This window comes from Rhea americana, unplaced genomic scaffold (assembly GCF_003343005.1).
Source record: "Rhea americana isolate MKP2758 unplaced genomic scaffold, rheAme1 scaffold_262, whole genome shotgun sequence".
Classification (NCBI taxonomy): Eukaryota; Metazoa; Chordata; class Aves; order Rheiformes; family Rheidae; genus Rhea; species Rhea americana.
In genome coordinates this window covers 391,053-414,164 of record NW_028186382.1, presented here as the reverse complement: position 1 = coordinate 414,164, position 23,112 = coordinate 391,053, and the positions used below count along the sequence as shown (strand labels likewise).

Sequence of the window (23,112 nt, the reverse complement as noted above, 5' to 3'; positions counted from 1 at the left end):
TTCTACCTGGACGTCAAGCAGAACGCCAAGGGCCGCTTCCTCAAGATCGCCGAGGTGGGCGCCGGCGGCAACAAGAGCCGCCTCACGCTCTCCATGGCCGTGGCCGCCGAGTTCCGCGACTACCTGGGCGACTTCATCGAGCACTACGCGCAGCTGGGGCCCAGCCAGCCGCCCGAGCTGGCGCAGGCGGCCGACGAGCCGCGCCGGGCGCTCAAGAGCGAGTTCCTGGTGCGGGAGAACCGCAAGTACTACATGGATCTGAAGGAGAACCAGCGCGGGCGCTTCCTCCGCATCCGCCAGACCGTGAACCGCGGCCCGGGGCTGGGCTCCACGCAGGGCCAGACCATCGCGCTGCCGGCGCAGGGGCTTATCGAGTTCCGCGACGCCCTGGCCAAGCTCATCGACGACTACGGCGTGGAGGAGGAGCCGGCCGAGCTGCCCGAGGGCACCTCCTTGACTGTGGACAACAAGCGTTTCTTCTTCGACGTGGGCTCCAACAAGTACGGCGTGTTCATGCGGGTGAGCGAGGTGAAGCCCACCTACCGCAACTCCATCACCGTCCCCTACAAGGTGTGGGCCAAGTTCGGCCACACCTTCTGCAAGTACTCGGACGAGATGAAGAAGATCCAGGAGAAGCAGCGGGACAAGCGCGCCGCCGCCGCCGCCTCCTCCGCGGGCGCAGGGGCCGAGCAGCAGCCCGAGGCGGAGAGCAGCGCCGCCGCCGCCGCCGCCGCCGGGCCGCCCGGGGCCCTGCTGCAGGCCGAGGAGCCCGAGGAGGATTGATCCCGACTCGGCCTGCCCTCGCTGCCTCCCTGCCTGCTGCACAGAGACACACCCCCCCCCTTCCCCCCCTCCAGAGACTGAGCCTGTCCCGGGCAGAACAGAGAGACCGCGGCACGCAACCCGAGAGAGAAACGATGCCAGGCGTCAAAAGAGGGAAAACAAACAGCAAACGACAAAAAAACCGAGAAATAAAAAAAACCGTGCACCTGTTCAGAGCTCCAAGGGAGCACCACCCACCCGACAGCCTCCACAAACTGACAGCCGAGCAACTCCTCCGACCTGCCACCCATCGCTGGATGTTCCTCCACTTTACCCACCGTATCAAAACAGTAAGCAGCTGCTAAAACAAAACAAACAAAAAAATTCAAAAAAAGTAATAACATTATATATGAACTGTGTTTCCTACTTGATTAAAAATATAAAGAACTGAGTGTTTATTTCCCTAATTAACCAAGAACTTTTGTACACGTTTAAGCTATTATTATTAAAAGTGTTTGCAAAAATGGTCAAGATTATAATATTGCTGAATTATATAAAAAAGTCCTTTTCATGTTGAGCTAACATTTGACTTTAGCACAAAAAAAAGAGATATTTTAGAACACGTAAAATAATATTTTTAGTTTTTTCTTCTCATTTTGTTACCAAATTTCAAACCTTACATGGAGGTTATTATAGTATATTTGACACCCTATATACCTGTGATTAGAGATGTGTATATATATATGAGGGCTAGGCATGCTGTGTGTCTGAGCTTTGTCTAAATGTTATGCAGAAGTTTGTAGAGTTAAAAGGTACGTAGGTTTAATTCATGCAAGGTAAACAATAAGTGCTCTCTTTTATACAATATGCATTGCATCTGGACCTTAAACATATAAAAATGGTCAGTGAAACTTCTGTGAACATGAAGAAAAATTATTAAAAAAGGCATTTAAATGAAATTTGCTAACTTGTGATTTTTACGTTTGAACCAAAGTTATTCAAAAAAAAAAAAAAAAAAAAGAAAAGGAAAAAAAGGAAAAAAAAAAAGTAAAGATTTCCTCCCATATTTTTCTGCACCTGTTTGGTTTACAACTAAGTAGGCGTATTGTCATTATTGTGTATATGAGATGTACTTGTATTGTTCATAATATATTTTTTTTATTATGTGTACTTAAAGTACTTAACCTAACGTGCAGCAATTTCCAGTAAACCTGTTTTTGGACAACAGGTAGTGAGTCTTTTGTGTCGTCACTGGCACTAGCACTATCTCCTAAACTTGTAAGAGTTCTGAACTTATACTTTGATTTGTGCCAGTGCTGTTAACTTCTGTAGGCCTGTTAGAAATCAGTGCAACGCAATTATAGAGTAATCCTACTGAGCCATGGGATTTTGAGTTTCATTTAAAAGTGAAAGCCAAGTTGGTGTCTGTAAAGGATTTCCATGTAGCTGTGGTGCTAGTTATTACTGGCTACATACGTTATAAATGTAGTTGTGACCCCTTCCCTTCCCCCAAGTGTGCAAGCCTTCTCTCGAAAGTATGTACTTGTGAGCTCTAGTAAAAGCGTAGGGTATGAAAATGCAGAATTTATCAGAACACTAATTTGTCAAATTGTGTTCTCCAAATTGAAATTATTTGTAATAATAGACTTTTACATTTTTTTCTTTTTAAAAAAGTTTGTGTGCTTTTAATTGACTAACTTCTTGCTGCTGTATAGTAAAATATTAATATATTTTTATCATTAAACTGCTGCATGACTATCATCATTATGAGTGAAGAGAAAATGTTATATAAAAAAAGATGCCTTAAACAGTAAAAACAAAACTTTTTTTTTTCTTGGCTGGAATTGAGTAGAAAGCATTTAAGAGAAACTAGGATCTTGTTCCACTCAAAAGTTTTTTGGATGCAATCATTTTTCTTAGCGTTCTTGGCAAAGTTAACCATGTAGTAGACCTAGCTGCTGTATATAGAAGGCACCACCTGTAGGAACAGGAAGTTGTCTGTGCTTTTTATTGATTGTTAAGGATGAAGTTTTAGAAGGGTGGGGGAAAAAAAAGCTTGTTTTAAATAATTTTATTTTCTGCTGTCTTTTAATTTCCATTTAAAATTATAATTCCCTTTATTTTTTTTCTCTTTGGAGATGTACTGTAAGTGTCAAAACAAGCTGTTTCCATTGTACCATGTGTTTCCCTTTAAAGAAGTTTGTTGTTAGTGTTCACAGAAAGTTAAATATGAGATGACAGTACAGTAGTTAGGTGTTTCTGTTTCTTTAACAATCACTGGAAATGTTTAAAATTGCTTTAATGTGCACTTTTCCTATTTCCAAGTAGTAAAATAAGCTTTCAGAGTGCATAATGTGACATTTGAAATGGTTCTCAATTGCATGTCAACATTGTCTAATAACCTGCTTTTTTTTTTTTTTTTTTTTTTTTTGGAGGGTTTTGATGAGCAGTTTCGTTTATTGTACTTCAACTGTGATGTGTAAAGGACTGCATTCTCCATGCTGCTAGATATAGTTAGGAAATTAATTGCTTTGGTTTTGCTACTTGATTGTCTTGGTTCTACTGTTCACTGCAGTTTTAAAAGTTGTTATATTGCGGATTGACCCACATTGCTTGTAGTTACAAAATGTTTTTATGTTATCAGCAATAAGTAGTGTGAGTCAATGAAAACACAGCAAAGTGTCCTTCTTCACCTTTGGAGTTCATGTAAGCTCTGTTAAATAGGTAGACTTCTCCCCTGGGTCCCAGCTGACTGATGGGGAATTTTCTTTACCTGTATAATTCGGATCCTGCCTGGGATCTGCCTGAGTCAAGAAGTGCATGGGTCGTGCAGTTCCAGTCATACCATTACAGCTTAACACCGTTCCGGCAGTTTTGTGAACAGTGTCTGAGAATTTGTGGTCAGTTTTTGTTGTGTTTTGGGTTTTCCTTTTTTATTTTTTTGCTGTTTTTTTTTCTTTTAATGCACGTTATATATGTTCTAGGACTTTATGAATGATGATAATGAAAGACTAAATGACTGTAAAGTTTTTTTTTTGTTGTTGTTTTTGTTTTTTTTCCCAGAGGTGCTCGGTACTTTACCAAGGCTCTAATATCTCAGTATTTAAAACAAAGTACAGAAAACCCTGTTTAATGTTAGAAAAAGAAAGGTATATTTGACCATATGTGTTGTTTTTTTAAAAAAGACAGTATGCTCAAATGTGCCAAGATATCTAATTCCTGAGAAGTATGCCTTATATTTTCCTTGATGATATGCTTTTAAATGTCTTGTAGAATAGGTCCAAGAGCATGATAAAACTACTTTATAATGACTACGTGCAAGAAAACTTGAAATTCATTGCAATACTGACATTATTTTATTTTTAGGTTAAAGGGACACTGTCAAGTAATTTACCATTAAAATATGACCTCCCTTTAAACTGGTTCTACTCTAAACGGAGAAATGTCCTCCAAATTCAAAGTCCATATATTTTTTTTGTTTTAAAAAAAAGTAAAATTACTTTGTCTCTGAGAAGTTAAATAAAAAAAGAAAAAGAAAAAGTACTAGCCACTGTTGATTCGTGCCTCTTATTTATGGTTCTGCTTACGATGCTGCTGTGAGAGGCAGCTGCCCAGCTGCAAGGGGAGCGAAAGTTAACTAACCTGACCTGTAGCAAAACTAGCACCAGGGTCTGGGATGCTGAGGAAGTTGACAGCTTCAGCCAAGGAGGAACCGTGGGGGCGGAGGACGAGTAATTAGAGTCCGTTGTGGGGTCAGGATGGGATGCTGTCCCTGAGCTTCCAATGAGGCATATTCCTATGTGATGGAGAGCTTTTTCTTAAAAAAAAAAAAGAAAGAAAGAAAGAAAAAAAAATACTTGACAGTGTCGCTTTCTTGCATATCCCTTGCAGGGGTTGAAATTTGCTCAGTGTAGCATTCTTTGAGAAGCAGTTGAAAACCTAAAAACTTTACTTTTGTAAAGAGTAGAAGGGCTGTCCAATCCGGGCACCTGAGTAGTGAGACGGATGCGATCCTATCAAGCGAGGCAGAAAGCTGCTGATAATTTTAACCCCTGCTCAGAGCTGACTGATAACTTCTTTTTTGAGGGAGCAATTACTTTGTTGCCTTTAAAAAATAGCACTGTAACCACCTTTTTTATGATTAGCTGTAGTATAACCTTTGTCCCTTCAAACTATGCAAGCTCTTAAATGTAAAATAGGGATCAGTTAAAGATAGCTGAATATATTCAATCAGATGGCATTCATGCACTAACTGGAGTATATACAGATAAAGCTATTAGAGTGACTTGTATGCTAACAGCAAAATATAACATACCTACCTATTCTAAAAATGACTATTAATATTGTATAACAGGACTGTGGGGTTGGGAGGGGATGTTATCTCTTACCTTCTTAAAAGGGGATTTAAGATTTTTATAACTGTTTTTTCCATCAAACTTTAATATTTTTGTCAAATTTTTAGGTATTTAATTTGTAAAATAGATTTTACTTTGTACTGGCGTACAGAAAATAGGGATTGATTTAAACTTTTTGAAGCCAAGTGATCAAGTACATTTGTAATAAAAAGTCAATGGATCTATATCAGTCGTACTCACTGTTTTCATTTCTTGTACGTTCTAATGCAGTGGCGCTGTTATGTCTCCCAAGGAAAATGAAACAAGAAAAATTGGGGAGGTGGGTGGAAGGAGAAGGCAAAAATACAAGCATTGATTTTGCCAATTAATGCGACCTCTCGTATGCAAGTAGCCTTTTGGTAGTCAGTGGAGATTTGGTAGATATGCATTTTTACTAATAGCACGTGCACCTTTTCAGCAAGAATTTGTGAAAAGCTGACGTTTTTGATGCGTCTTTGCTTCATGCTTCCACCTTGATGTAGTTTAGTACCTGTAAACTCTCAAACTGACCTTTGGGAAGTATTTTTCCCTGGCATCTAAGAGGAAAAATAAAATAAAACCACCCACTTCTATGGTTTCTTATAAGGTGGTGAACTATGGCATGATGTTATATTTTTGCACTTGCACACTGTCTCCCTTCTTCAAAGATCTGCCACTTCTTGTTTTCTCTAAGTTGGACAACTTAAGCTTTTTTTCTTCTAAGTAAAATTACTAAGTGTTTTGGATTGATGACTTCAGCGGATCCAAGTGAGTTTGGATCCACCACCTTGCAGAGCACTGACTTTATTTTTTTGTTGTTTGCTTAAACCTTAGACCTTCCATTTCGTCTTTCAGGGCATATACCAAATCTGATTGACTTGTTTGCTTCAAAAGTTGTGGGAGCTAGAGGTGGAAATCCTGACATTAATGTACAAGAATGCTAAAACAGGTTTATATTTTTGGGGGACTCTTGTGAAACATGAAATTTCAAAGTATGCCTAAAACCAACAAATTTCCTGGGTTTTGCTAGTCCAATGTGTAGAAAATGAGTCTGCATCTCTGATAGGTGAGTTGGAAAAAGTTAGTGGAAGTAAATTATTCCGCAACGTGGCAATTTTCTCAGTCAAAAACCTGCTGCTTCTTATTGGCCTGGTTTGTTTTTCAAGAGATAGGATTCTACCTAAAATCCTGGAGAGCTTCTCTGTTAAAAGGACACTGTCAAGAATTTTTTTTTAACTGCACTTTTAAAATCCTGTTTTGCACTTTTTTTTCTTTGCTTATTATCAGGCTTACCCAACTTTTATTCTTTATTCTCCTCCTCTGCTGGCTGCTGCTTGTGTAATGGAAGGGTCACTGTTAGCGCTGATGTTTGGACTGTTTGAAAAAGGAGTCTCGTGTAGTTTTAAGTTCTTTGGGCCAGGTTGTGTATTTTTTGCACATGCACTTCTCTCACTAAAAATTTTACTCTCATGGTTTCATTTTGTGGCGTGTAAAGATAGGTGAAAGGATTTGCGTTTTTGGTAGCAGAACAGAGAAGCCGGCTGCATGCAAAGTGTTGTCAAAATGTTTTGACAAAGCTGACACAGTAAACAAGCCAGTTCCATTTTTATTCTCGATTCCTTAAGCTGTTGCAAACTCCAGTGTGGCTTGTAACAATGAAGGATAATTTCAGCCCAGAGCTTTTCTTCCCCCCCCAAGTCTATGGTTTCTTTTACCCCGGTTACTTTCACGTGATTTAATTCTGTGATACTGCAAAATATTGTGTGTAGGCTGCAAATGTGGCAGGGAGATGCATATATATAGTTGAAAGCAAGTTAAGGATAATCTAATGAACTTTTGAAATGCTAGCAGTTTTTAAAAGCCTATTTGACCCAGAACCTGATCTTTGGACCTGAAGTGCATGGCTTTTCTTTTTTTCCCTCTTTAAGTTGGATTTCTTGCGTTGAAATTGCTGAGATTAATGGGCTGGTGGCAAATGGCGAAGGCTCTGCTGATTTGGTGAAGGCGGCGTGCTGGAGTAGGGGAGCCCCGTACACCCGGCTTGGATGAGCAGTACCGTCTCCTTGCCCGTGTAGCATTTGTGCCGGATGGTTGTCTTGCACGTGCTTTTATCCTTTGGAGAAATGTTAGTTCTTGATGGCACTGTGTTTTCAGTGGCCTCTGCAAGCGTGGGGGGAGGTCAGCCTATGCTGTAGTTTGCAACGTTTCGTTTCTCGCATAGCACGAGCGGGCTAACAAGGATTTTTTTGGAGCTACCACAAATCAGAATGGCTGTGTATACCGTGGAGAAGGAAATACCGGATTGTCAACGGTTAGATATTCACAGAGTTACTCTCTCAGGGTATAGTGAGTATTTTATTGCAATTTGGATCACGTGGAAGTGTTGCTAGTGGAGTATTTGGGAAGGGAAGAGATGAACAGATTTGTTTTCTGAAGCACTCACCTGTGAGCACGTAAGATGCTGTTGTTGCCCATGGGTTAGTTGCTGTAACCAGTCAGAAGCTAGGGACTCAGGCAGGTACCAAGGCAGGTAAAAAGACTGTTCTGGAGGAGAAGGTCCTACCTGTCACAGACAGAGGAGATCTCCTTTGAAAGAGCCAGCTGAAGGATGAGAAAAAGGGAGTTTAGCAGATTTCTATGGCTTTCAGAAAGCATGTAGTAGGAGAGGAGGGTTAGGCAGGCAGGACTAGATAGTTAAGATAGGTATTGGCCACATTTTGAATGTTTTGGTGTTTGAAGTGGTGTTGAATGCGGAGGATACATGGTGGCATTTACAGAGAAAAACGTCAACAGCCAGATCACAGCAGCTCTGGGAAACATTTCTCAAGTTTCCTTGCCCCCTGCAGTAGCTGAACCATCTAGGTAGCCCAGAGGATTTGGGCAGCCAGGATCCAAGGGGAGCAGTGGGAGGAGATGGATGTGGAGCAGAGCTCACCACGGGCCAGAGCTGGGTCACTCCGCAGGTCCGATCTGTGCAACTAAAGTCAGAAAAACGATGTTTGTTGGGAGACTGAGAGCATGTCGTGCCTGCATCTATAAAAATAATAAACACTTGTGTAGCTGATGTGAGGCAAAATACCACAGAAGAGGGAGAGTTGAATTTATATAGCGAGAAACGAGGCATGTTTTCACAGAAATGTCAATTGGATATTAAGTGAGAAAAGGCAACTGCTGGCCTTACTATCTATGTTTGAGTGTTGGCTGGATTAAAATAAGACAGAACGAATRGCTGGATATTTCTAAATAATGCTTCGATGTTCTTATTCAGATCAATATTATTTGTACACATTTGTCTGAAAAGAGAATTTGGTTTGAGTCTTTTGCTCTAGAGGGCAACCTGTCCTGCTGAGACAGAGCCCTGCTTAGATTGGTTTTAGAAAGCCTATGGATACTTTCTTATTTTGGATGACTTGGAATCTCATAATGAACGTCCCAGAGTGCTCACGGCATGTATCTGCATGAGTTTTGTAGCTCAGGAGTGCGCTTTGGAAGCAACTCTATTGTCTCTATGTACCGTATTTTGGTGTTTATCATAGAGGAGTCTCAAAGCATGCAGACTAGATTCAGAAGACAAGCTCCAGAAGTGTGCCTTGTGCTCTAACCCTTAGTGGGCATTAGGTCCACTGAACCAAGCTAGAGGTTATGGAGTGTAAAATCACTGGATCGTTGATAAGGTGGCTTTTTTGAACAGTTATCTTCTGGATCTTCCATCAGCAGATAGTTCTCTAGGTTAACTCAGGCTATTTCTTGGCTTTGCTGGTCATCAGTTGATTTGCTGTCCATCTTCCTGCCTTTAGCTTTGTAAAAATACACGTTAGTCTCTCCTTTGGCCTAGGACATGTAGGAAACTGAAGTGGGAAGAGGACTGGCTACAATGCTTGCAGTGGAAGTTTGTTCTGAGCCTTCCTGGCTGTGGTGCAGAAGTTTTTTTGTTGGTGGTGGTCATGGTGGGTTTCTTTTTATTTGTTTGTTTTGTTTTTTTTGAAACAGTGCCCTGAAATATGCAGGAAGTGAAGAAAAGCTTAATTCTTTCTGTTGCAGTTGAGAGAAGTGCGAGGTTACAGCTTGCAGTGTAGAAAGATGTGTCCCTCTTGGCTAGTGAAAACTTGGGGAATGGCTGTTATGGGAGCTGATCAGCAGTGTGTCCTAGGGAAGGCAAAGTGTATGCTTATCTTAAGAGATTTAGAGCACTGTTCAGGAAGAACCTGTGTACACTGAAATATCATAATGTCATCTTGTTTAGCATGTTGACATCTATGGAGAACTGTTTGTAAAGCTCATTTGCAAACTGCATCTGAATCCCTTTGATCATGTTGAGCCAACTGAGTTTGGATTTCATCTTGGACATGGCACAAAGATTATGCTTTCAATTCATATTTGTGACAGTCTTGGTGTAAGAAAGGTGTCTTTGCTGATCAACTTTTGCAGGTCGATTAGTTTGACCATGAAGTGGCACTGTTGTACTTGCAGACTTGCTAGAAGGTATGGGAGTTGAGCCTGAGTGGCTCATTTGCTCTCAGAGAGATCTCACATGATCACACTGGGTCAATGCTCAGCTACTCTGGAGTGGATGGACATTGATATATGGGGCTTTAGGGTCAGTATGTGAGGAAATCTGAGCTGTGGAGTCTCTCTTGCGGTGTTGAACTCTACACGTGTTTTTTCAGCTCATTTATGTTTTAAGCTGTGTTAATAAACCCAGTGTTGAGATGAAACTGCAGGCTAGCTGGAGGAGGCTAAGCTTATATAGTGTATATGCGCTTATATAATGTATATACTTGGGTGATTTATATTGCTGGGAGTAGAAGGTGGAGAAAATGAGCAGTGACTGCTTTTCCTTCTTTCCATTGATGGTGGATATCTTGACAGGTGACTCAAATTGAAATCATTGGGCATCTCAGATCTTCAGTACCTTTCAGATAGTGTGCTAGCTCTGGTCAAACATTTGGAGGAAAAAAAGGGAGGAGGCTTTTCTTACTATCATGTGCCAGAGTATAAAAGAGCATATGTGCACCTGGAGTAAGACTTGTCTGGATAGGACATCTCAGAGCATGACTGAAAATCTTAAGGTTAGTTCTATACCTTTGTGTGTCTTTCTGACTTCCAGGCTGAGGTTGCTGTAGTGTTTCACAAAGAACTATATTTTATTTCTCCGTGACCTGCGCTGGTTGCACAGTACTTTGTGAGTGCAGTGTAAGCTCTTGGCTTTATTGTTTGTCGCCCCCAACCATTGGGACTTGCTTTTCTTATACTTGCCTTTTATTCTGTGTCTTTATATATAGACAGAGGAGTTTAAACCAGCAATTCTTTGGGAGTATGTGTCATCTTGTCAACTCTCCTGGCACTGTGCCAGCTGATCCAAACTCCTCAAGATTTGCATGTTTACCTAGGTGTCTGCAGGCAGGTGCTAGGTTTTGAAAGACCAGCTCTTGTCTTAAGACTCCTTCTGCATTTCTCCAGCAGAAGAAGGCCCAGCTTTCTCATTTCTAGGCAAATTGTGAGGGCTTACTGATCTGTCAAGACTTGCAGAAATGGCTGGGCTAGGAAGTGTGGATAAAGGATTGGTAAAATCTGGTGTTTAAACCTCCCACTCAAAGTGATGATGAGGAGAGCTGGCAACATAACATTGGCTTATCAGGAATTGTGTGGGTAGGTCAACTTAAGAAAATTTTTGCTTTTATAGCACCAGAGGTGAAGAAGAGAAGTCAGTGTCTTGTCAGATGCAGAGTAATAAACTAGGTCTAAATTTCTTTTTCTTAGAAAGATTATTTTGTCCAAGTCTCATGGTTTTCATGATGATAGGGTTACCATTGCAGGGGGTCAACAAACCAAGAAGGTCTCTGAGCAAAATACGGACTAGATACTTTGAAATATTTTCTAGCTTTAATAATTCTGAACTAAGCCCTGCAAATTAATGTAACTCTTCTTTGCTTTCATGAATGCAAACAATTTGGTTTGTGGAAAGGTCTTTTGATCAGGCTGTATTCAGGGGCTCGTTCAATTAAAAAAAAAAAAAAAAAAGGTTGTTTTCCAAGCTGTATCTGTCCATAAGAGTCCTGGTAAATGAATCCTTGCAGGTTTCTGCAAGGCCATATGTAGCTTATTTTGTGCAATCAAACTCTCGAATTGGTGGTTTAAAGAAATAAATCAGTTAGCATTCAAGGTCTATTTTAGTTTAAAGATGGACTTCATATGGTCATAAAGCAAATATCCTAGTTGAATTACGGAAATTGAGCATCAGCTTGATTACGCTAGGAACCACACAGTTGTGCAGAGAAGGCATACTTTATGAGTGGTTAACTTGTGATAAAATATTATACAGTGCAACAAGTGGTAGCATTCAGAGCTCTGGTAAGTATCTCAAGGCTATAATTGTTGAGCTGGTGAGGGAAGGATGGAACTAGCACATGCAGATGGTCATAGTTTATCCTAACCTCAGCACTGGTTGCCTTATTCTTTCATCTGAGGAAATTTCACTTGTAACTGGATAGGACTAGAAAGGTAATTTTTAATTGAGTTTATACCTTGGTTGAGGAGGGCGGTTGTTCTTTGCGTGTTGAAGAGGTCCCCAGAAACTGGGGAGATAGCTTTGAGAGACTTGGATGGCAGAGGGTTTGCTCATGGGAAACACAGGCTCAATTCCTAATTATTATGAGGGCCATCTGATGAGCTGCTTGGTGGGTGCAAAACTAAATCTTAGAAGATATCAGAGTGCATGAAACAATCCTGGGCTGTGATTTTTGCATATATGAAAGAGGTTCTGATATTTGGAAAGTGAAATTTGTATGGTTGGGAAGAAGACAGAGTTTAGGGCATGGTGGTACCTTTTTGCTAAAGTCTCAATATGTAATTGGGAAAATGATAGAAAAGGTATGATAACTAAATGAATTTAATAAATTAATACTTTTCAGGGTAAGCTTGGTTGCACTTCAACGAAGTGGAACTAGACTGGTGGCACAGAAAGTGGACAAGGTTTTGGGAGGACAGTTTAAAGATGGTGCTAGTGGAAGGCTGGTGTTCCCAGGGGTTGAACAAAGATGCTCAACAGGAATATCAGTAACAAAAATGTGTACCCACTTCTACTAGAGGGCAAGTAATGAATTTTCATGCATGCAGAGTACAAGGAGGTTGAGAACAGGGCCGGATACTGCGGAAAGTTAATGGGATGTTGGACTATAAAGATGGATAAGAAATAGGCATGTGGGCAAAACAAACAAACAAAAAAGTCTTTATACCAGTGTAGAAATATTAAACATAACTAGGTGATTAGAAAGCCCGGGAATATAAAAAGACTTTGACATAGCTAGCCTACTGAAACATGGAAGAGGGGAAAGACAGTGAAAATGAGTGAGATGCCGTACTACCTGGCATTAAACTATACAGGACAGGCATGGTAGGTCATAAAGGCATGAAGGAGCACTGGATCTAGAAAAGCTGCCATAAAATCTGAGAGGAAATAGGAGTGGTGATGAACATACAGTCAAACCTAAGTGGATATAAATCCCAAATTTTCTCCAGATCTCCAAATCTCCAGACAGAAAAAAAAAAGTTATGAATTTCATAGGACTTGGGGGAAAACAGGCAGCTGAGTCTTCATAAAGCTATAAGAAAGAGTAACTTCAATTATGGCCATACTTTCTGGACAGATTGTTTTGGAAGGAGCTGGCTAACATTTTGGTGAAAAAAAAATTGATTTACTTAAAGATTCCTTTCTTTTAACAACCTGTTCTTGAGTTAGTCTTGATTTAGGACTAAAACGTAAGAATTGGTTCAAGATATAAATACAGTTGAGTCATTAAATAATAATGACCACAGTACAATTGCAGGTTCAGCATTCTCAGGGGTGGAAGAAGCTGGACTAAAAATGAGTCTTGTGTTATAAAACTTTGGAGAGGAGAATAACAGAAACTTAAAATCCTTAAACTTGGCACGGCAGCTTCATAGATGCCTTGAAGGGTTACAGATATCCGAGTTAGGCAGAACTCCGTCAGGCATGAAAGAGCTTGAGAGTTGAGGTGTAAATCAGTACAGTCAAATAGCTATAAAGGAAGAGTCCAGCAATACTCTTTCAAAAGACAGAAGTCCAACTCTTGTGAAGTAGATTGAAAAAGCCATGCTATGTAGCAGGCTAATCTGTGATCTGAAAGCTAAATTTATTTGGAGGAGCTTTGAAGAGCCAGAGACCTTAGAGAACAATTGTTATTTTCAGTGTATTGTATCAGCGAGAAAACCAGGAGAAATCTGAGTTCATAGAAATGAAGGAACAGTTAATTTTCTGCACTTTTTCATTGTACTTAAGTGACTTCTCAGCTTCATTGTGGAGCAAAGTATGCTTGAGAGCTTACCTGTCTGTGATCTAATCCTTTTAGATGATAAAGATGAGGAGCCTCTCTCTGAAACTCAAGAGTCTAAGGCAGAAATGCTGTAGCAAAGCAATAAATTTAAGTGGAAGAGCAACAGCTGTAGCTAGGAATTTTGGAGTAGCTTGAGACTGAAGCACTAAGTTACTAACAAAAATAAGACCTTGTTAAAAAATAGTTTACTATTGTCCGTGACTAGATAACATACTAGTATTTTTTTAATTGAAGTATTAAATAGGACACTGGAAATTGCAGATCAGTGATCCTGAACTCCGGGTCTGAGAAAGATTAACTGAAGTGCTATAACTTCTGTATGCGATAGGTGGAAAGCAGCATACTTTCTGCAAAGAAGGAGCTTGTTTTCTGGATGATCTCCCAGAATCTTTGGACACATTGACAAACAGCAGGAGGTGGAGAGTCAGCTGATCTTTATTTGAATATTTTTAAAGTTTTTAATAAAGTCCTCCCAAGAAAGCATTTAAAAATTAGTCTTGGAATGAGAAGAGAAATATCATGGTTTCTCCTTTGTTCCAGTCTATGTTCATCAGTCAGGGAGCACGAGGTAAACGAAAGTCTAGTTTGAGATGGTGATCCTAGACTTCCTGAGCATAGAGGAGTTCTTGAGTAGGTCTGCAGTTTTTGAACAAGTGAATCTCCTCTGAAAAACACCGATTCATTAAAACCAAAAGTGTGTGGTGGAGAAAGGCTCATTTTCATTAATCTTTTATTGTGAATGCTTCTAGGTCCAAACTGCAAAGCCTGGTTGACTGACGGAAAGAAAGAAACCCAGAATAGTTAGTAGGATGAAATCTTGACGTCTCCTGTGATGTGTTCAGATCCCTATCCTGAGCTCGAACTGCAGGGCTGCCACATCCCAGAGTGTGCCTCAGCAACCCAACAAGTCTAGATGAGTTCAGTTTTCTTTTGTTTTTACCAAAGAATCTAAAAGGTTTCATTTTTGACACTGAGCAACAAAGGGAAGGGGTGGGGAGAAAGGTCTGCCCAATATTTTCCAGGTCAAGAAAGCAGGTCTCACCCAGCTCTGTTCTCGAGAGAGGATTGTCTGTGCATGCACGTGCATAATCATGCGTGCCTGTGTCATCTCTCTTTCCAGGAGATGTGGGAGCAACCATAGCTCACTGGTGTAAGCTAGAACAGCCCTATGCTGCTCTAGCTTAGGTTGAGGCTTCTTAAAAATCTCTTAAGTCATAGCAAATCCCCTTGCTTTTCCTGCTGTCCATGCCTTCAGGAGATGTTGATAGAAAACAGTAAATGCTATGCTAAACCACCTAGTTTCATGGTAAGAATAGATTAATAATGGGTTTGCCTCAAGACTTTCTGTTAGCATTGGTGCTTAAATATATGAATTGGCAATTAGGAGCCCACAGAGTGATCAGTTTATATTAGTGACATCTCTTCAGTCTGGCAGTGACGGAGTAAATTCAGAAGGGCCTAACAAAGTTTGGTACTGTGAGTATGCAGAGGTTAGGTTAGACTCTGTGAAATGCAAAGCAATATAGACAGAAAAAATAATTTTAAATGCTCTAGCAATGTTATTATTAGGCTTTAAATGATTTGCTTGTTCGGAAAGAAGAGTATCTTTCCCTCAGCATATGATTTTGGGTAGCAAAAGCAAATGAACCAGAGCTATATAAAGCCTGCCATAAGAAATAACTGAATATTACACATTTAGATGCTAGTGTGTTAGATGCTTTTGTGTTTGAACTCATATTAAATACAGTTCATTAGCGCTCCAAGATGTTCCTGTGCTGTTTTTCCCTTGGTATCCTGGTGGCTGTCACTGACAGAACCTATGTCCCCTTCCCCTAGAAATATTAATTTCATTAGATTGCTCAATTCTAGTTAAATTACATCTGCTGACTTTAAAGCACATAATATTAAAAAAAGTTGTGATATGCTTGCATGATATTTTATGTAAGACAATGCAAAATCTCTTGTGCTCGTTCTGTAGGATTTGGGGCTTTGGGTTTCATTTGGGAGTGTTGTATGTACCCAACTGCATGGAATCAGGCCCAGCATTTTTATAAATATATTCCACATCTGAGATTAGAGATGTTCCAGAACACAAATCAGAAAAAAAAAGTTGTCTGTTACAGGCTCAGATGATAATAGTGACTTGTACTAAAAGCTGTCTGTCCACATAGAAAACTGCACGATTGTTTCCATTTAACTGCTGTTAAAGGTCTGACCTTTTGGTAATAGTATTTTTTCTAAATGTATTGAGTATATTTGCCTTTAAATCCTTATAGGTAGAGATAATTACTGTTGGTGTCCTATAAATTAGCTCTATACTAGCATCCACATTGGACTGAGCATAATATTGTGAATGTCAAATACAACTTGAAAAAGAAAAAATGAATTTATACCCTTTTATGTAGTTCTACTCCATATAGGGGTTGTTTGGTTTGGGTGTTTTAGACCAGGATGGCTACGATTGTCTTCCCTGTTTTACTTACTTTTGCTCTGCAAAAGAACCCAAACATGTAGATTGGAAGCACACTTTGCATTTATTTAAAAACTTCTAATTGAAAGGTACAGATTTAAATCTATTTTTCCATCCTTTGGAGACACTGAGATATTACCTGGATGAGGTCCATGTACGTAGCTAAACTAGGCCGTTAACGTAGGGATAATGCATCTCCACACTTTTTTTCCTTCAGGTGTCATCAGGTATCTGATTGACTTTTTTAATGTAAAAAAAATTAAATAATTTGAATAAAAAAGATTTCACTCATTAGTCAGATATTGCTTCCTCTAATACTATAAATCAGTTCAGGCTTAATTATTTGTAGTCTTCCAAGAAAGCGAGACAGGACCTCAATTCTGAATGCCAAAAATGATCCATGGTGAGGGTGGGAATCCCTTCTTTTAAAGACAAAACCCATTAAGACCTTCTTCAGACACCCCACGACACACAAGAAGGGTATAAATACCTGCATATTTTTTCTTTTCCAGGTGATCTTTTAACACCACACAGCAGTCTGCTGGGCTGGGGTCAGGGAAGACAAGAAGGCAAGTAGAGCCAGCAGGTCCAGGGGTGTGGGAAGGAGACCCTGCCCTGCAGATTTGCCTAGCTTTAGCGTAAAACTGAAAGTTTATAGGTTTGGGCTTTTGTTTTGGCTTTTGCTTCACTTTGTGTAACTCAGCACCATGTAACAATCCTATGCTCCTTGGCCTAGTCCTGTAGCATCTCTGTACGGGAGGGTGTCGGAAATCTTGGCCTAGAAACTGCAGAAGGTCTTTGCCACGGCTTGTATTTTCCTGTGTGCGTGCTGCAATATTGCCAGGTCCTCTGAGTTGACATTAATACTCAACGCAGCCAGTTCCTGCATAGGTTTGCTGGTGGAGTTCTGCAGTTCCATGGCATTTTGTATTTCAGCCACATGCATTCTTGTATCTTCCAAGGTACAATAAATAAAGAATTCTCTATTTGTAATGCTGTTCACATAGCTAGTGGGCTGGTTTACTGTAGCTGTTAAGTTAGTGTTTAGGAAGTCAAATATGGTTGGCCTTCACCATGTCGAACATGAATCCTCAATTTTGATCCCCCGGAATGATAAATCAGGACTTTTTTTTCCCAGTTCAAGGAGAAACAAAACAAAAATGAAACAACTCTGGGGAGCTGTGTTCTCCCTTGGTAGTTACAGTCATTTAAAACCTGCTTCTTTTCAGCCATGACCTATGGTTCTGTTCTATTGTTTTTTTTAGCCATCTTGACCTCATGTTTGCAAATATTATTGGTAATATAATGCTATCTGTACAAATGTCTGTGTGGCTCGTGTATGTTTCTGTGGTTTAAGTCAGCCACGGAATTCTGGAATTTCATTGTACTTTGGTTAAATGTTGGACTTTTAACTCTTCTACTGTATGGCTTCTTGATTTCTCCTGTCCAGTGTGGACCAACTCTCTATTTTTGGAAATAAATAAGCATGTAAATAAAATGAATGGGTTTAAGCCACTTATAAGAAAATCCTTTATTCAAAATATACACTCAGTCTTGTATATTTTATGGTATCTCATGTAGCGGACAACAGTCAAAATCTAGAGGCTCAGGTACGAGCAGCCTTCATGGTGAGATACCATATTATATACAAAGTCATTTTCAAGTAGTTTCAGAAGACAACTTTTCCATCTCCTGSGCTGCCAGAGAAACACCTTTCAGGACTGCTCAGTTAACTGCAGTCTTTTGGAAAAGGGGGGAAATCCGGAAAGAGGCACGTGGATTAAATGGAGTAAAGAAAAGAAATCTGACTTTCCTTTAAACATAAGGCTTCTGGTTTGAGGTGTTCACTTGCCAAAAACTCAGCTGAGCCTAGGGAGGCCTTAGATGAGTGCTCAGCTCCTGCTGTGGGGCATATTCCTCCCACTCACCCCAGTGCAACATGCCTCAGGACTGCAGAAGTTGAACTTAACAGAGATCAGGAGCAAAATGACTTTTTTCTTCTTCTTCTTCTTCTTTTTTTTTTTTTTTTTTTTTTTTTTTTTTTTTTTTTTTTTTTTTCAGACTTTTACCAGTAAATATCGGTTTATTCCTGAAACCAGAAGCCCTAAACATACCTTTGTTTATAAGGTCAGTTGTCATTTCGTCTCTCTCATTCCCCACTTCCCCCCTGTACAAACCGGCAGGTAATTGAAAGGTGCCAAGTTTTCTTTCTAGTTTTCCTGCTCTGCATCTCCGGAAAAGGAGCCCTCAGGACCTAGACCCTTCTGTTGGTAATGTAGACCTGAGTTTACAAATTGTTGTTTTAACATTTTAAAGCCTGCTTTAAAGGATACAGGTGTTTCCCGTCAGTCTGGTGCGGGAACTGATAGAAATGCCTGCAAATGCATATATTGGTGCACCTTTCCACAGCCTGCGGGTAGGTCTCTCGCAAGTATSTTCAGGCCTGGGCTTAGGAAATATTTCTCCAAAAGTAGACACCAGGAAATGACATTTCTGTTTTACAGGGCTGGGGGAGGGCTGGGTGGGATCAAAATTTGGAAATGATTCTTTATTTCCCCCCCTCCTTTTTTTTTCTATAATATCCTACGCGAAAGCAAGCGTTCTCTTTTGTAAAGAAAGCATGAAGCGGGGAGGAGGGAGAGAATTTGAACATTACCCCTTCCTAAGCTTGTTGCAAACTCTTTTTCTCCGCAGCGGAGAGAAAATTCAGGTAAAAGGTTTGAACCTTAAAAGGACATTGTTAGGTAGGAGAGATTCCAAAAGTGGGCTGGTGTTTCTTACTGATTGGAACTGATTCCCATAATTTTCAGAATTTTGATTTATACTGAGACGAATCAACTTGGGAGCACTGAAGCTTCCTTTCCCGCAAGCGGTTGCAACCCAAACACAACAGCATTATGCTAATACTCAAGAAGCAGAGGAGCTGGCGGGAATAGAAAATGAGTTGACTGTGCAGCCCCAGCCAGATTTTTCTCTTCTGAACAAACGAAATTTAAAAAAAGAGAGAAAAAAGAGAGAAAAAAGAGAGAAAAAAGACCACACGACCCCCCCCCCCCAAAAGCGAACAAAATCAAAATGTGATTTCAGCTGTTTTATCATATAATCGTTACGTCCGGCACAAGTGTTTTCAGTACAACCGCAGCCTAACTATGTCCCTTTAAGGAGCACAATTTACTAATTGCCTCGTAATGAAACGAAAGCTAAAGTTATCTTCCTTTTGGTGCAAATCAAAGCTCCTGCAAGCCTTAGTTGGAGTCCCTAATGAGAGGCATCTTCTAGCTGTACACTTTGAGCTGAAAACTACCTTTCCTCCCCTTTTACAGCCTGTGTGGTTCTGATTGCTGGCAGTTCTATAACACAGCTTTAATCTGAGCAATTGAGCCTGGTCCTACCCTATCTGCAGACGTCTTGCGGAGGACTCCTGTTACCAGTTTGGTACTCAAAAGCTACACCCCACCATGAGAAGTCACTTATTTTTTACAAGGCAGTGATAGCTTACCCTCTCTAGCTCTAATGGGAAAATGGTATTGCAATGCAACTTTCTTAATAAATTGTTCATCTAGTTGTAATTCTGTTGCGAGCCCAAATTGGAGAACAGATCTGTTAAAGGTATATATTAGTCTAAATTTTTTTCTTATTGTAAATACTGTAATTTTATAATACTGTCAATATTTTATTAACTTAGAAATATTTAACAGAGTTTAATCTATGTTAGTTCAGATTTATTTATAGGTTTATGTTGCAGCCAATATTGCATTACATTCTAATGTAAGATTAACTTTCAGTGTGTAAACATTGGTTTAATACATCATTGGGARAACTAAGAACTGAGAGAAAATTCTCACTCTTAAGCTGTAATATTTGTCCCCCAATTCCCAGTTCAGAATCATTAAATGAGCAATTATGAGATTTCAAAAGTTCATGAAATTAGCAACTGCACTTGGACCATGTCATTTGAAAGCTTGAATTTCTAAATGTATCTGGCTTTTTCACCCTGTTTGTAGTAAATGAGATTGCTTCATTATCGAATCTGTGTAGTATGGAAGTCTTTCTTTTGAGCAAAGGGACACTGTCAGATCAATTTTAGATTCCTGTTTTTAAAAAAAAAGAAAAGGGAAAAAGCAAAACTCACCCTCAGTACATGTGTGTTAATTCCTTTTTAACTGCAAAGTGGAAATTATTATTATTATTATTATAGCTTGTTTATTTGGCTGGAAGCATTCCTGACACAGTTCACATCTCAGAGCTGTGCAGCTCTGGGTGCAGGGTGAAAGGCAACCAGCCACAAGGACTTGCCTGACCACAGGACATGGAATTTCTCCCAGTCCCGAGTGAAAGGCCTGTGCAAATGCTGCCTCTGCCTCAGAGGGAAAGGGGATCAGGTCCCTGGCACTGATCTGAATCAGAACCCAGCAAGATGAGTGTAAGTGTCCAAGGAGTCTAAAACTCACCTTTTCTTGATCAAAATTTCTCTTCAAAATTTTGCTTTTTTAAATGTATATATATACATATATATATATATATATATGTATATTCTCAGCCTGATAGTGTCCCTTTAAAAGTATATAGATGTTCACTTTCTCTGCAAAATGACTGGAAGTGATTTTCTTTTTAAGATAAAGGAAAATTCATCTGTAATATGTTTGGAACATAACTTGCCTAAAAATACCAAAAATATCTCAAGGGATTTCATGGGAGTTGGTATTTTTTTGCGTGTAAAAGTTAATCTTTATTAGAGATGTGCCAATCTATACTGCTTTATTGTAGTGCTGTTATATTTAGGCATTTCAGTTAACTTACAAATATATACTGTAACAGTATACTTTGTACAGATTTATTTAAAATTTATTTGAAAACTGAAATAAAGTAGGCAGAAAATAAAGATATTTATTTTTCATTTGACTATGTAAGAAGCTATTGTTCTTTTGGTTTTAGTGTACAGGTGTACCCAGAACCACTGCATTCTTTAGTTTGTAGGATGCTCTTCAGAAACTGTGGATATGTGTATTTGTATTGTTATGTTGATAAGTAAATGAAAACGATGGAGCTCATTGCTTTTATACATCCCAAAGAGAAGTTCTTCATGCTTTGTTTTCTGACTGAAAAGGCATGTATTTTTGAACAGTGTTCATTCAAGTTCTGCCATCCCACTTTCACATCAACCTTTACCAATTCCAGGATGGGAGAATTTACCTGTGTACCTTCCCCAGTGCACCAAAGTCAGCAGTGACATCGTAAGGGAGTGGTTCAAATGTGTTTCCTTGGGGCTGTGTGTAAAACAAATGCAAAACGAAAAAAATCAAGATGTTAAAGTCAATAGAAAACAAATTCCTTATTGTACAGTAGTATGGAGATCTCTAGTAAACCTGCCATTAACAATAGATTCTTATTTTTTGAATGATCTATTTAAAAGAACAGCAAGCCTTGTATTTACTAGTAAATCTAAAGTGTTTACATGGAATTACTAAATAAATTATTTGATCTAAGACGGCTCTCATCAGTGCTGATTTTTAATGTAGAAAATTAATTTGGGCTAATGTTTGATTAGTTTGTGCTGTTCTTTAAAGAGCAAATTTTTGAAAACTTCCTTTCATTTCGAGTTAAGTTCTGAGGAAGACACAAAACATATGTTTCCCCACAGATTCGGACAAGAGTACTACCGAATGTTTTCCAATGTGATCCGCACGTCTTGATGCTGCACTTCCGTGTGCAAAAACGAATGATTTTATTGCTGGAATACAACAGAATGCTATTAACTGAAAGTCCTCCGGCAAATGGTGCTGCACAGCTACAGTATTCTCTGGTTTGAATCCTGGTGTATGTATATGTATATACTTTTTTCTTTTTTTTTCAGCAGCAAGTGGCTGGATAGAAGTAAAATAAAAAAAAAATGCTTCAAGATAACAAGCTGTAAAACTCAATGCCAGGCAGACTGAAAGCACAGCACATGCTTTGATCTTTTTTTCTCTGTTAAAATGTTGCGGGGAAGTCCCATGCTGCTGGTCAAATGAAGCTGCTAAAAGGCACTTGGATCCATAGGTGGTCACGGGAACCCAAGAGGGACGTGTGCTTTGGACTGCCAGCGAGGCAGAAGCCAAATTTAGGGGGCTGCCGCTTAGCTTTTCTTTGCCTGGACCCCAAATTATTTAGCAGTAGAGGAGGCCAGGAGCTGTTCTCTGCGGGTGCCCAACACTGTGGAGACGGGGCGAGCTGGCCAGCACTGCGGAGCGCTGGCAGGACAACCATGAAAGTCAGTGCTCCCTCACATCCCAGGAAGGAAAATGGGTTGCAGGATGCCCTGCTTGTAGGTCTCAAGCTCTGCGCTGGCATGGAGTTGGTGTCAGCCTCGACCGCCACACAGACCCACCATAGCCTCAGCCTGCAGGCTGGCAGCGTTTCTAGGCTCAGCTCTAAAGCAGCAAGAAATAAGCTAGGGAGAGGTTGGATTAAGGAATGCATGTAAAAGGACTAGGCAGGAATAGCAGGCCATCATTGCAAATATGGAATCTGGACATACTGTGTCGTCGTGCCCCCCCCCCGGCAAAAGTGCTTGTTTCATATGTTTGTTCTTTATTAAGGATAGAAATTTGGAAAAAAAACCCTATAAATAATGCAATCTGTTATTGTATTTCTCATTTTTGAGGCTGTTTCTTGTACAACATGCTAAGCCACATAATGTTTAATACTGTCAATACTAGATACCTGTTCAGAAAACCCATCTGACTATGCACTTTTTTAAATTTGTCAGAAACAGATTTTATGCCTCATATTCAGGACAGGATTCCCATCCTTCCTCCCAGAGAGTGCTCATACAGGCACTGCTCTCCTTCCTACCTCACCCTTGCAGGCAACTAGTACAATTCACAGGTCAAGAGCAGTAAACATAGAACCCACTGCCTGCACGTAGCCAGAACCTCCCACGGGCCACCTGCTCCTGGTTCCTGCACAGCTGTACACAACTGGCCCTTGCCTTTTTGGAGAGAATCAAGATTTCCAGCCCCTATTCCTACAATTCAGTCTCAGATCTCTAAATGCCTTCCATGCTTTAATATGGGGTGTGGATAAGAGACCAGCTCGGATTGCCCAACCCACTTCTATGATGTTCTCAGGAGTTAGAGAAATGGCAAGTCGGTTTCCACTCCCTCTAGTGGCT

General features: G+C 40.0%; 1 protein-coding gene across 1 annotated transcript; it reads left to right on the top strand.

Moving 5' to 3' along the window:
* Nucleotides 1-10: 10 nt before the first annotated feature.
* On the top strand, nt 11-20,472 carry PURA (purine rich element binding protein A). The gene is made up of 2 exons (XM_085307727.1): nt 11-1,112; nt 18,021-20,472. Exon 1 carries the CDS (start codon nt 94-96, stop codon nt 781-783), a length of 690 nt encoding a protein of 229 aa, XP_085163853.1. The 5' UTR covers nt 11-93; the 3' UTR covers nt 784-1,112; nt 18,021-20,472.
* Nucleotides 20,473-23,112: the final 2,640 nt, after the last annotated feature.

Bases quoted from the DNA above. Each gene is read 5' to 3' on its own strand.
- PURA (XM_085307727.1), top strand. From the start codon at position 94: ATGGCCGTGGCCGCCGAGTTCCGCGACTACCTGGGCGACTTCATCGAG.